The sequence below is a fragment of the Triticum aestivum genome, chromosome 7A (assembly GCF_018294505.1).
Source record: "Triticum aestivum cultivar Chinese Spring chromosome 7A, IWGSC CS RefSeq v2.1, whole genome shotgun sequence".
Classification (NCBI taxonomy): Eukaryota; Viridiplantae; Streptophyta; class Magnoliopsida; order Poales; family Poaceae; genus Triticum; species Triticum aestivum.
The window spans coordinates 6861163-6875934 of NC_057812.1; the positions used below are offsets into that span (position 1 = coordinate 6861163).

The 14772-nt window shown below is 45.1% G+C and overlaps 1 protein-coding gene across 1 annotated transcript; it reads right to left on the reverse strand.

Moving 5' to 3' along the window:
• Positions 1-1271: 1271 nt before the first annotated feature.
• LOC123150363 (protein transport protein SEC16A homolog) lies at positions 1272-10136 on the reverse strand. The gene is made up of 13 exons (XM_044570229.1): positions 7489-10136; positions 7088-7411; positions 5482-5595; positions 5281-5403; positions 5010-5177; positions 4507-4632; positions 4295-4429; positions 3668-3795; positions 3477-3588; positions 3061-3393; positions 2698-2802; positions 2314-2618; positions 1272-2213 (listed from the first exon to the last, which is right to left on the reverse strand). The coding sequence occupies exons 1-13, from the start codon at positions 9955-9957 to the stop codon at positions 1673-1675; spliced, it is 4983 nt and encodes a 1660-aa protein (XP_044426164.1). The 5' UTR covers positions 9958-10136; the 3' UTR covers positions 1272-1672.
• Positions 10137-14772: the final 4636 nt, after the last annotated feature.

Sequence of the window (14772 nt, forward strand, 5' to 3'; positions counted from 1 at the left end):
GCTCACCCATTGTTTTTCTTTTCTTATGTTGATGCTTTATCCATGATGTACTTTTCTGTATTTTTTTTATACACTAGTTTGATTTTAAATTACCCCTGACTTAATGGCATTGTACTTGTCTTTCACCAGGCGTAATTGATTTGCTATGGCGATCACCATGATTGGTTTGTTATTCGGATGGTACTTGGATTTTCTCAGTCACCGCAAATCTTTGCCACCATCAGTCGGAGAGATTCTATTGCTGGATTCCCTATTCCCTAATGTCATGTGCTCATGTTGAGTAGGCAGGGTTCTGAATTAGGGTTTCGCTAGAAATCAAACATTAGATTTATTTTTTTATTATGGCAAACACTACACCGCCATGACATTTTATTTAAGGTCGGTCAAACTGCCGGCAAAAGTGGCCTTAAAGGGCATATAATATGTCGGCAATAAGTATTCCCGGCATAAATGAGTTGCCCTAGAAAGTGCCGACAGGAAAAGTTTTCCATCCGAGGAGGGCTCCGCGTGCAATGCAGAAGATGTTGAGGACGGTGTGTACGACCGTGGTCATCATCCGTTCATCTTCACTCTCGCCAGCGTCCACGAAACTTAAGATATGGGGGTGTCTGCAATTTCAACTTGCTAATCTTGTAGGGTGAGGAGAGGAGAGGTGGCTGAGCAGGAGGTGCAAAGGGAAGAGCTGGAAGGAGAGCAGGGAAAGAGGAGTGTTACCGGAGAGAAGTCCTCCATGGTCGTCGGACTTGTCGCTGCAGCACTACACCTTTGTCACCTAGCTCGTTCGCCACCACCCCGTCGTCTCGCAACCACACCTCTAGTCTCCCTACCATGGTCCACACTACTGGTCGGGAAGCGCAATCAACTCTGCCGATTCCGATCATCATGAAGAAGAACCACGTCTACTCTAGGGTTAACGACTACGAGCCCCCATGATCGAGCTATAGGTAGACGAAGGACGAGGGGAGGTGGGAGGGACACGGCAGAAGCTTATAGCCAGACAAATGTGCGACGGGGAGGGGGGGGGGGGCGGTAATAGAAATTTTCATATAAATTAATTTATTATTATGTACTCCCTCTGTAAATTTCAATAAAATAGTGATCTAAACGCTTTTATATTTCATAGATCACTAAAGTGATGATCTAAACGCTCTTATATTTCTTTACGGATGGAGTATTGCAAGCTATGTGACAAGACAGTTCTTTTAGGACAGTATATACACCAATTCCAAACGCAAAAATGATACTCAGCATAAGAATTGAAAGAAGAGCAGTGACCGAACAGCCGCGACCGATTATGAAATCCAAAGTCTCAAGTTACATAATGATGAGATGAATCAAAGGCTCTAAAATGTACCTAGTTTGTGCATGCTTCTTTCTTGCTATCTTAACAAGTTACTGCTACAAGTCTCCTCTCCTCCCTGGATACTCATTTATTTCTTCTCTCCAACATCTGGCTTGAGATGATGGTTGAACAACTATCATGTACAATGGCGTCCGCACGCTTCCCATGCAAAAAAAGAAAAAAGGGACGCCGCTCCTCTCCTTTTTTTTGTACCTTTCTAGCGACATATATATCACGGATATTAAATACAGAACGAACTATCAGCAAGAAGAAAGAAAAATCTGGCGGCCTCGCTCGCTTGCGCTTTTCTCCATAACCTTGTTTCGAGTATCAAAGCTCCACCTCCTGGAGATCCTCCCCGAACCCACCGCTGTTGAACCGATTAAGGGACGAGTTGCTGTGGGAGCGGCTGTGGGAAGGTCTTACGCCGGGCATCATTGGCGGGGACTGCATGGTCTGCCCGTCCAGCGATCTCGAGGCGGCGGTGCTGCTCATCTGCTCCGAGTATGTCCCGCTCCATGATGCTGCCCGTGACTTCGAGAAGGAGCCGTTGCCACTGCCAGAGGGGGTCATGATGTTGTCCATGCTCGGGTGCCGCTGCATGCCTGGTTGTATTTGCATTGGGGGCGGCGGGGAGGCGTAGAATGAGGACTCAACTGCCGGTGAGGACGATGGCCCGTCCTGGTTTGCGGTTTCGCTGTGCGCGTCGGCTGTTGGCTCAGTCGGCTGCAATGAAGCATCTGCGGCTGGAGTTGGGACGAAGAAACTGGCGGCGGGCAGCTTGTTCACCGATGGCATGGCCGGTCTGTTGTATGATGGCCCTCCGAAGGAGTTTCCACCACCACCACCCTTGTTGAATGTGTCGACGTATCTACACAGATTAGGGTATGTTATAGCCCACTTGGGCCCACTTGGCCACCTGGTGAAGAAGTAAAATGCAAGGCAGTGGCGGTGGAACTAAACAAAATTACCTTGATCTAACACCCGCCCTCCCGCGTGCTGAGAACTGATTCTGGCTAGGTGGCATCGGCGGCATCCCTGAAACCGGCTCCGAAGGATTTGGAGGCTTCGCTTCTGAAAATCCATTAGGTGTATAACCTCCGCCGCTGGGGGGCCCAGTCGAGTTGTTGTGATCTGGAACGCCGTTCTGGAATGAGGCTTTTGTTGGAGGTGGGGCAAGGGGAGGCTCCGCAGCAGCAGGGATCGCAGCACCTCGCTCCACCCACCGCTTCAGGTTCTCATCATAGTAGAAGCTGTTCTCTTCCCCCAACTTGGCCTTCAGACAATAAGAACATTATTTTAGTTACTGCACATAGCGAAAGGTATGCATAAGTATGGAAGTTATCAGCACACACCTGGTTGGAAGATTTCGAAACAAGCCCCACTGTTTTCTGCAGCAACCATCCGAATCGCGAACTGCCTGAACCTGATGTGCTTTGCGCATTATCTGATCCACCACCCTGTTAGACGGTCAATGTCAGACAGAGAAATGAAAAAAACCTCCAGAAAATATTCCAATGTAACATGTGCTCCTTCGTTTGCGAGCACATAGAAGATATATTTGGAGTGGGCATATGTATTAGGTTAGTGACAAATTCAGGAGACAAGAAGATATATAGTGGCCACACCATCTTGACCAAGGTAATACACCACTAAATTCAAATGCACACATTATAATATGCAACAAGATAGGAAAAATCGTATGCCTTATAACCTACCTGTTTTTTCTTTAAGTCTGGTGCAGAGACACTTCTGCTATGAGCGCCTTTCTTGTCAGGGTCGCTATTTTCTGCTATTTCACTCATAAACTGCTCCGAAGTAGAAGATGACATAGGCATCGGTGACTGACTATTTACAAAGTTTGTAACCGGAGGAGCAGGATTTGTAACTTGAGGAACAGGATAGAAATCTCTGTCACCAAAAGAGCCCTGTGACAATGGCGGCACAGGTGCGGGTTGTGTTTGCGTACCCATCATGCGGGACAAAGATTTATCAAATGTTGAGAAAATCTTTCCAACAAGCTTTGGAGCAAGATTTGTGCCATATCCACCCTACAAGTGGCCAAGTCAATTCTCAGTTAACAGGACAAAATGCTCAAGATCAATAAACAACATTAACTGCACAGAAGTCATACCTGCTGGTGGGTGCGTATCCGCTCCTCCAGAGATGAAAACAATTGCTTCCATGCTTCTAGTTCAGGCGCACGGCCAGAGGATTTCAGCAGCTTCAAAGATGCTTGACAGTACCTTAGGAAGGACATTCAAGTTTTAAAATGAGTTTGCATAACTAGGATACAAGGAGATATGAAATAGCCCAGAAACTTACTTTAGTGAATCAGAGACCTTCCCAACCTCCGCAAGCATGTATGCATATATCAGCTTATATGGTTGAAATGGCAGGAGGATATACTGAGAATTACCAAGAACTTTCGCATATTCATACAACTCTGTTCTCTGTAAGTTCATAATGGTATTTGTTCAGGAACAGCAAATGCCAATGAAAAAAATGTGGTATTTATTCAGGAACAGCAAATGACAATGAAAGGAATGTAGTGTTTGTTCAGGAACAGCAAATGACAAGTGAAAATTAATGTACTTGCTACGAGAGGACAAGAGCAGTAACCAAGCAAAATAAAGATGTGACCAACACCCATGAAGGAAATGCAGATATTTTTTTCTCCCACTAGTTTAAAAACTATAGTTTCCAACCAGAAAGGAATGCTAAAGAGCAAGTAGCAAAATAATAAAATCCCAATTTGACAGATGTTGCAACATATCTAATCTGCAGCCCGACCATGGGTTGGTGGGAGAGGGACGGGGGCCAAACAAGATACACAACTATTCTTATCTGAGCAACTATTATCATAGAAGATCAAATGCACCATCACATGTGTGCTCGCACATGTCCACAACCACAAACATACACAAAGTAAAGTGTGCAGATTTAGAAGACCTGTATAGCTTCAGGGCTGCTAAATGTGCGAGGACATCTCAGATGGTCTGCTCCGACTAAACACATTCTTGCACTTTCGGAGTATGGATCGATATTTAGCTCAGCAACTAAATAGCATGAATGAGCAGCTGCAACCTGCATATACATATATAATAATATAAGGTATTCAGCTAAAACATGTAAAGGAAACGAACACTCAAACAGATGCAAACCTCATTTCTCTCTTTCCAAAGGCAATCCCCAAGGTGAGTGATTACAAGCTCATCTGCTTTTGTCCTGTTTGCAGTTATAATTGCCAAATTTTGTTGCCAGTCATTCAGCATGCCCACAGGAGTACCCTGTCGGACAGAAAAGCCACACTACATTTAACTTCAAAGTAACTAAAATGGAAAAAAGAACGGGCACTCCACGTAAAATGTCGAGAATCATGAAATGAGAAGTCGAGAGAAGTCAGGCAAAATCCATGTCAGGATTTAAAAAGCAATTGCAGTTTAAAAGATGACAAACAAAAACATTGTGCAGGCTAAAGAAGATCCAGAGTTCTGTGTGGCAGCACACTATGACACAAAAACTATGGACAGCATGGTTCCAATTCCTTCCAGTGAAAGTCATTTAAACTCAAGAGTAATAAATGTGGAGGTTCCATTTAAATATGCATCCTGTTGCTCCTTCAAATCACAGGCAAGAATGCAATAAATAAGTTCTTGTGTATTACCTCTGCAGGCTGTTGCTGCGTATGTAAAGTGGCATAATTGGCATCGACAGGGTTCTCAGGCTTAAAAACATCTGCTGGTTGTCCAGCGATAAGAAGGCACAATGTCCTCAAAGGTGATCCAGATTTGAAATGACAGTAAGCCATTTTCTTCACAGTATCCGCATAAAACTGCATGACCAGTCAATGAAAAGATCATCAATTGTTCAGGGAAAAAAGAAAGGCAAAGCCACCAAGCAGTCTAGGGACAGCAGATTTACAGAGTGAAGCAGACCTGATCACCAAGTTGTAAAGCAAGGATCAGTGCAGGTCCCCAAAGCTGACCTTCCTGCGCATACTGAAGCGCATCTTTCCTTTTACCAGAAACTAGAAGATTTTGAACTTCTTGAGCAGTAGCCTGCAGTAGAATAGTTGGTTCAACCAAGGCCATAGTTGCTAGATGAGACAGCACAGATAGCCAAGAAAACAGAATTACCTGTATCTGGTTTTCTGAGGGGATATTTTTCATGCAATGGTCTCTCATACGGGCACTATTACTACTACATGATGAAAAAAGCGCTGTTACTGCAGTGTCTGGGCCATCCATACCCTGTTAACAGCAATTCAAAAATAAATTTGTTATTCCATATGGGCACATGAGGTCATCCATACCCTGTTACCAATAATTCAAAGACATTCATTATTCCACCTGGGGGTGGGGCTTGGGGCAACATGGGATAATTTTAATATCATATCATATTAAAAAGAGACATTCAAGCACGCGACGAGAAATGATAAAGCTGAATCGAGTTACTTGTAGATGTTCACAATGTAAATCCTTACAGCGCTGCTTTATAGGCATGAGCCAAAATACTTGGCATATGAAAAATGCCGCATGGGCCAAAAGGCCACAAACCACTTATAGGTAGCTAATAGGGATTGACTTGAAGCCATTTCAAGCAGAACACAATCTAACAAAGGATGGCTTTAATGTGGAATCCTCTTTTGTTTAATGAAAAGCATAATATCGTTTCATTAAGAGTAATTCCTAGATCTGCAGTTCGTGGTACACCACTTATAAGGCTCAATGGGAGAATACCTCTTTCATTTAAACCGGACACTTTCAGTTCAAGGGCTCTAATATACAAATATTGATCTATACTTAAAATCAAAACACCAATCAAACCATAGACTTACAACTACAGAAGATCCCCACATGATAATAAAATGGAAAAGAAAAATAAATGAAAAGGACAAACTGAGACAGATGCACACAACAAACCCAGTGCGGCAATGCCCCTTGAATGCGAAGGAAACCCCAAGTCCTTGTCGCTCGCCTCTCCCTTTGTGCCAGCACTTCTCCTCTCGATCGCTCACACGGCCACACTACCCTAACTGTCTATTGATCATCTCCCCCTTAGTCCCTCTCATGCAACCCATCCTCTCCAAAACCCTCACCCCGCAAATCTCATCCAGGATGCCAAGGGTGTGGCTCTCTTCAAGGATAGAGATTAACCTCGCCATATCCGGCTGTGAGGGCAGCAGAAAGAAGGCAGAGAGTGCCAAGGATATCTCCTGGCCCTTGCCATCAGGTAGGCATCGACAAATTTGCCACCAGCAAGCAATCAGGATCAGGGTTAACCTGTGATTGCTGCGAATCTGGTATCTAACCTAGGGTGCATCTATCAGAGAAGTAGACAGCTACCACATAACTCTGACATGTCACTGTTTTCCAGCATCAAGATTCGTTTTTCTTTCAACATGATATATGCAGAAGAACAAATAAGCAGACAACGATGTAGGACTGCATCCACCAGCAGGGCCCAGAAGTGATTGAATACAGGCCCATAAAAGTGCCAGGCCTAATTTTTAAGATCAAGAAGTTATTTATTCTGTCCAAATTTGTATCACAGGTCCCTACAAAGTATTAGAGAGAGTATATTTGGTATGTGCTTGCAGCGCAAGACTGGATTATCAGTGCCACAGTGTACTACATTGATTGCTCCCGTGAAGATTTTACAGTACCCTAAAATCAATGATGCTGCTCAAGGAAAAGCATGGATACTTCCAAACAGAATATACCAAGACGAAACAGAAAATACCTCACGCGATGGATCGGGCCCAAAGGGTGAACGGAGTTTTCCATAGTGTTGATATGATATTTTCAGCAACGATATAAGCAGCTTTTGAACATCCCCTCCTTGGAAATCGCTGACAGAAGACTCGTAGCCTCCGATAATATCATCAAGCCATTTATTCAGGTCCTTTGCTGCAGCACTTCCTCCAGCAAGGGGGCCAGGAATAGGTCGACGACACAAAGCATAGAAGTAGCTAAGTGCACTGCCATTAGGGATCCCTTGTTGATCAATTTTATCAGCAACAACCTCCGATATATTAAGAATTGACAGCGTGCCTTGAGAATTGCCCTTCAATGAAACGGTAAAAGCTATTAGCTACAACTTAATTGCAAACAAGAATATTATAAAGACTGTGATGAAGATACCTGATTTCCACTGTCAAAGTTTGTAGTCATCGAGCTGGTCTCTTTCATAACTACAAGCTTCCCACCAAATCCAAACGCAACCAGCGAATGTGGTGGGCGTCCAGCTGACGACCTCTCCTCGTGGTGGGAGTAACCGAGTTGTTGAGATGGAGCTAGCTGCTGAGGAAAGCTCATGGAGTTCTCATTGCTCACATAGTTATTTGGTAAATGCATGTGTGTGGCAGGATCAGTCTGTGTTTGCATCTGGTACATGCTTGTTACAGGAACACCTTTTTGTGGCTCAACAAAGCCATTTGGATAGTCATAACCATGGCCTGATGAAGATTGGTGTGCTACATGGTGAGCTTGATTATCTTTCGGAGGTTCAAATTCCTTGTGGGCAATCTGGTGACTTGTGGAAGGTACAAATCCTGTGCTTCTCTGGTTATTCGTGAAAGGTTTAAACCCCTGGTGACCTTGTGAAGGCTCAAATCCCCTGGACCCACTGTCATGGCTAGCAGAAGTACTTTGATTGATCTTATACGGTTCAAAACCCTTGTGAGCACTCTGATGGCTAGTAGGTTCGAAACCCTTGTTACTAGCCTGGTGGGCCTCACCACCACCACTGTATTGGCTTGTAGAAGGCAAAAATGTGTTGATAGCACTTTGATTGTTTTTATGCGGTTCAAAACCCTTATGAGCAGCAGTCTGGTAACTGGTAGGTTGGAAACCCTTGTTGCTAACCTGGTAGCCCTCACCACTACTATTGTATTGACTTGTGGAAGGCAAAAATGTGTTGATAGCACTTTGATTGTTTTTATACGGTTCAAAACCCTTGTGAGCAGCACTCTGATAACTGGTAGGTTGGAAGACCTTGTTACTAACCTGGTGGCCCTCGCCACTACCACTGTATTGACTTGTAGAAGGCACGAATGTGTTGATATTAGGCACGAATGTGTTGATAGCAGTTCCATAATTTGTAGAGGGCTTCAAAGGTTCAGTATACGCCGGCTGACTAATCTGATTCTCGGTATAAGGCTGCATGCTGTTGGCTACCGAACCATGCTGCCATTGGTTCTGCTGATTAAAACTACTTGCCTGAGTATTCCCAGTATGAGCTACACTGTGACCTGCCCCAGCAAATGCATCTACTGCTGATGCCGGAGTTGCAGCTTGCAAGACACTTTGCTGATATGACTCGAGCGTGAACCACTGCTGAGTGTTGGTGTCATAGTAATGTTCAGGGTACTCAGCATAGAAGAGCATGTTTGGTGGGTACTCCGCTGCGGCTGCGCTGCTCTGATCCTGGCCCCAGCTCGCGGCAGCGGCACTGCCCTCCTCTGTGATGGTCTCCAACCCTGCCTGTGAAGAGTTCTGCAGGTACGAAACACCGAGGTGCTGCTGCTGAACATTTTCGCTCCCAAAGGCCGCTACAGCACCGCCATGATCAGCAAAGCCTTGAGCACCTATTGCATCCACCTGATACCACTGCCCTGTTGCCACGTCCCACTTCCAGCCAGGGTAGGGATCTGAGGGGTCCACAGCCCCGGCGGTCCAGTCAGACTGTGCACTGGTGTTCTGATGATCCGCAGACTCCACGACACCAGCACTCATATACGACTGCAAATTGGCATTGCCGTCCACTCCATTGAAGAAGCTATGATCCGCCGCCACAATGCTACCAGCAGTCCCCACAGCCGAACCCTGCACCCCGAAAAAGGCGTCTTCACCAACACCGCCATCCGCGAGGAATTCCCCTGAACCAGTCCCCCAGCCCAGCTGGGAACTGGCATTGCTGCTGCCCGCTCCATTGAAGAAGCTGTGATCCACGGCTCCGACACTGCTGGCACCCATACCTGACACCTGCGCTCCCTGGACCCCGGCTCCGAGAAATGCGTCGTCGGCCAGGAGGTCGCTGAACGGATCCGGCTCGGTGCCGCTGGTGATGTCGGCGCCGAAGAGACTCCACTGCACTTGCTTGACCGTGGTACGGACGCCCTTGGAGGAGCCTGACCCGGACCCTGAACCCGGCGACCTGCCCTCGGGGTCAGCAGCGGCCACCGCCTTCACCTCGGGTAGCCCAGCCGGAACCTCGTTGTCAGGGGCCGCGGCCAGGACCCCGGCATCAGGGGCCGCGGTCAGGACCTCAGCATCACGGGGCGCTGCCAGGGCTTCAGCCTCGGGTTGAGGAGCGGGAGGCGGAGGATCCGCGGCGTCAGTCGGGGCTTCAGCCGCGGTCTGAGGGGCCACCACGGCCGCCGCGGGCTCGGGCTCCGGCGCCCCTCCAGTGGCGGGGGCGTCCTCGTCGCCGTCGCCGTCGCCGTCGGACAGGGTGAGGGCCGCGAGGTCCGCGGCCGCGGCGGCCTCGTCGGCGGCAGAGGGGGGCACCTTGGCGGAGGCGGCGGCAGAGGAGGGGGGCGCTTTGGCGTCGTCGTCGTCGTCGTCGACGAGCTTGTCGAAGAAGTCGGCGTCGTCGGAGTCGGACCCCATCCGCCCGGCGCCGATCCCTCCAGGGAGAGGGGCGAGAGGGAGGGCTAGGGTTTGGATCTCGGCGCGATGGATCGAGGAGGAGGAGGAGGAGGAGGAGGCGGATCGGTGGAGGGGAACTGGATTTTGGATCTCGGCTCTCTTCTCTGTCTCTGGTGGAGTTGGATTTTGGATCGTGGAGATTTCCGGTGGGAGACGCAGGCGGACGCGTGCGTGCGTGCGTGGCCGACGTCGCGTCACTCGCCTCTCTCGTTTGCAAAAAAATTGCCTACGTGTTAATTCGTCTTTCTTTTTCCCTCAAAAAACAAAAACCGTCTTTCTTTTCCCCTTCGCTTTTCACGTGACTTTATTATTTATAATCATCCTTCTACTTTTATTCCAATGTATAACAACATACACTCCTCTCCTGATAGATAGAAAAGGGTGCATTCAGCCGATTGAAGTGTTGACTTGGGGGCGCAGAAAATGCCCTTTTCCGAGATCGCGTGGCCCCTCAACGCGACGGAACCAGGTAGGATGCTTTCTAAATTGGTATTGATGTGGTGTGTTTTATGTGGCGGTTATTGATTGGGCATGAGGAGGAGATGTGCGCTGCCCGGTGATGACATGGCAGAGGCCGCGGTGGCCGGGGGTGGCCGAGGGCCGGGAGTTGGATGGCGTAGTCGCTGCCAAGTGAGATCACAAGAGGTCGTTGGAGGGAAATGGAAGGTGCATCCGGCAGCACGCGTGACCTGATGAAGGAAAAGATTTTACCCCGATGAGATTAGTGTCAACGAAAATGCAATTGTTCACGCGTTTATAAAAGTACACGAAAATATGGCTGCTGTTCCCGTCTTGTGTAGAAACGGCCAAATTCTGTGCATTTGTTCCTTTTTTAGAGCCCTGGATTCGTTTGTTTTGCTCGTGACGCGAAATTGTTCTTCTTGGCGTAAGAACTTCATAATCATGCTATATACTTGAATGCACAAGCATTATCATGTCATAGACTTTATAATCATCTCATCTCACTGTTAATGCTTTTATCTTTTTCAATTTCCTTGGTTCCCACAACACTTTGCAAATTTTGTCTCATCATTGATACATTTTTCTCCACTCTTTCATGTGATTTTCATCTCTCTTTTCGTGTGATTTTGTTTCGTTCTTTCTATTTATTTTCATTTTCTATGCATGTGCGCATCTCTATGGATGAAAAGAAAATAGGTGCATCTAGCATCTTAGAGTATTGATCAGGATAGAAGGTTTGTTTAGAGATCATCTGACCTTTGATATGACAGAGCAAGATAGGATGCTTCCTAAATCGGTATCTTGACATGTATATGTAGTGGTTATGACCAGACATAAGGAGGAGTTGTGCGCTAGTTGGTAATGACAGGCAGACACGGCGATGGCCAGCAGGCGAGTGGGGGCCATGGACACGTGGAGAGGTCGGGAGTTGGATGGCGTTGCTGACGTCACACGAGGTCTTCGGAGGGAAATGGAAGGTGCATCCGGAAGCACATGATGAAGGAAAACTATTTTCCATGGTGAAAATCAATGTCAAAGAAAATACAAATGTTCTTGTTTCAATTATTTATGTGCTTGTAAAAATAGATGGAAATATGGTCGACTTTTTCACCCTGTGCAAAATTAGACAATTTTGTCCATTTTTTTCCCTTTCTGTAGAGTACTAGACTCATTTATCTTGCTCATGACACGAGATTGTCCTTCTCAGCATAAAACTTTAGAATCATGTTATATAGTTGAATATGTATGTACAACTTAATAGCATCATGAATTTTATAATCATTTCATTTCATTGTTAATAGTTTCTTTTTCGAGTTTCGTTAGGGTTTGTGCCATGCTCAAGAAGACGGGGCGGCGGTGGCTTTTTGAAGATGGAATAAAATTCTCCCCACCTAGCCCCGTCCCGGTGATGCTTCAAGTGTCGTCGAATGTCATGTGGAGGTGTGTCTCCGGCGGATATCATGGGGTCCGGTCAGTGTATGTCTTCGGTGGATTCGTCTGGATCCAATCTTTTGTCTACAGGTTGGATCTTTTCGATCTACGCTTCTCTTCATCGGCGACGGTTGCTGTTCTGGTACGCTGGTCCTATTGGGGCTTAGCATGACGACTTTTCGACTGTCTAGTACAATAATGTTTGCCCGGCTCCAACGTGGGAGGAGCGATGACGGCGGCGCGCCTTCGGCTCGCTCCAGTGCTTGTAGTCGTCGCTAGGTGGTCTACGGACCTGGTAAATTTTACTTCTAGTGTTCTTTTTTTCTTTTGCGGGTGTACTTCTAGTGTACTTTGTACTACCTTAACGGTTGATGAATAGATTAAAAAAATCTCGGAAAAAATTACATATTTTATTTTTCAATTTCTATGCACTCTTTAGTTGGTGAAAAGCCTCATAAAAGTGCTGAGTAGCAAAAGTCGTCTATCCTTTTTCGAGATCACAGCGATAAAACTAGGCAAGGGGCTTCATTTAACTTTGGCACAACAAAGGATTTTCAATTTGGCAGTGCAGTGGCTCGTAGCTCAAAGAGAAGCTATGTTTTGGCTAGTAAGGCCTTGTACAATGGGAGGTGCTTAGAGAGATGCTTAGAAAAATAAACCGGGTTTGTGCTTATTTCTACAGGAGAGACGCTTAGTTAAGTGTCTATCCTGTACAAATAAGCATCGGTGCTTAAAAAAAGTCTGGTTTATTTCTCTAAGCACCTTCTCTAAGCACCTCCCATTGTACAAGGCCTAACTAACCGAGGCCATAGTAGTTAGGGGGCTGACCAATGGCCATGAGCACATGAGAGACGGAATAAGTTGGATGACATAGTCACCGTTTCATGAGACCGAGGAAGGTATTTTACCATTCTACTATTAAAGGAAAGCAGTAATACTAGAGCTACAGGCTTTTTTTTACATGTTTCGTCGTACAGGATGATGTGGAGCAAATAGATTGGCTTAGGATTAGCGGGAGGGGCCCACCCCTGAAAATCAGGGGGGGGGGGAGCGAATTAGCAAGAGAGAGTCTGTAGCAGACCTGTAAAACCCCTGTATGTGTAGGATTATTGAAAGGAAAGTTATAGATTCGTCTGACTTTCTTTCCCGGTTTTTTCATCCTCACACCTTCTCTCATTTTTGGTTTCTACTCACTTTTTTTAATCTCAACTAGGACAATGCCCGGGTGTCGCAACAGTATATAAATATTTTAGTATGTTGGCTTATGATTTACTTGCCTATATTAATGCGGTTGTGTAAATAAATGTTTATCCAATCCTACTCGTCGTTTACCTTATTGTAATATTGTTTGATGAGACATTTGCTAACTAAATTAAAACGAAATTGGTTTAGAAGATAAGTAATTAAGGTGATTGATCATCATGCGAGGAAGGTTGGATTAAAGGATGGTGGGAAGAAAAGTGAAACACGAAGCCTTACATTAGGCCATCTCCAACACCGACTCTCAAATCGCCCGCAATCGTCCGGACTACACGGCCCGAACGTGTTTTGCATCCGACGTTGTCCAACCATTAAAGAAAACACTAACCTAAATATTGAACAAGTTTATATAGAAGAGATAATGCTTATCAAGTCATAGGTACACTAGAAACCACTTGAAATTGTTAGACTTGACATCTTTGGAGATCTATACCAAGATATTTAAGGATAATAATGATATGCGAACAAACAAGTACACACACAAATATATGTATATTAGTTACACAAAAAATTCAAATTTATCCACGAAGGCTTGCAATTTTGTCTATTTTTTCACACATTATGATCAAATTATTGATCTTTTTAACGGGAAGTACGTTGAAAATGCACATTAAATGTATGCTTTCTACATAGACATTACAATTGTATAACAAATAACATCACACTTAACATTTAGTAATTTTTAGTTTACTTAATTATGTTAACAGTTATGGAAGAACGTCCTAGTGAAAATTGTAGTTTGATAAAAAATTAAATAAATATAGAAGTTAAGTATAAATATGGTCTACTGGCAGGCAGAGGCGTGGCGGCATGCCGCACCCACGAGAGCCCGTCAAATTAATTATTGTTGGTTTGGCAAAAAAACAATTTAATATAAACATCACATGATCAAACTTCTATTGAACCCTTTCTCGAGCTTACTGTATATATCAATTTGTATCAGCGCATGTAGCAGTAAATATGAAAAGAAACTTTGTGCTTCTGTAGAAGTAGCCACTTCATATGTAAGGTCTAAAACAATTCTAAACGTCTAAAAATAAAATAAACATTGTGCCGGCAATTTTAAAATATTTACAAATACTTACAAATAAGGAAAACTAAGCACTTCCTAGCAACGAACAATTAGCTTATGTCGCCCCATTTTACAACACAATCTTGTTTCGTTTTCAATTTTTACATCATAGTCATCTGGAAGACAGAGGCCGCCGATTTGTGCATTAACACATTGGTTCAAGAAACACTCACTATTTTCCTTCGTATAGATTGCAATAGAAGGAACCTGGTAGGTCAGTACCTATATTAGCAGATTAAATATAGTAAGTTAAGCAATGAGAACCGAGATTTTTTGTTCTCAACTACGTTGTCATCCAACATGGAGACACTCACAAAGTCACAATGTTTCTCTGCTCAACCTACTTCTTCAGTGTTCCACTGTTGAGAAAGGATGGACTAAGAACCTGAACTATTTGTAGGCCTGGACACATTGCCAGGTTGAATTCAACGAAAAACTTGATGCTTAGCTTGATGGCAAACGGACATCTAGATGGGCCATCTCAACATTGAGGCAGGGTTTCGGGTTTCAACACAATGTACATGTTCTTCCATACCTCCTCTAGAGTTTTT

Coding starts and splice junctions, on each gene's coding strand:
- LOC123150363 (XM_044570229.1), bottom strand. CDS start 9,957: ATGGGGTCCGACTCCGACGACGCCGACTTCTTCGACAAGCTCGTCGAC. Junction 7,412..7,488: donor ACTTTGACAGTGGAAATCAG/GTATCTTCATCA, acceptor GTTTCATTGAAG/GGCAATTCTCAAGGCACGCT. Junction 2,803..3,060: donor CAGACTTAAAGAAAAAACAG/GTAGGTTATAAG, acceptor ACCGTCTAACAG/GGTGGTGGATCAGATAATGC.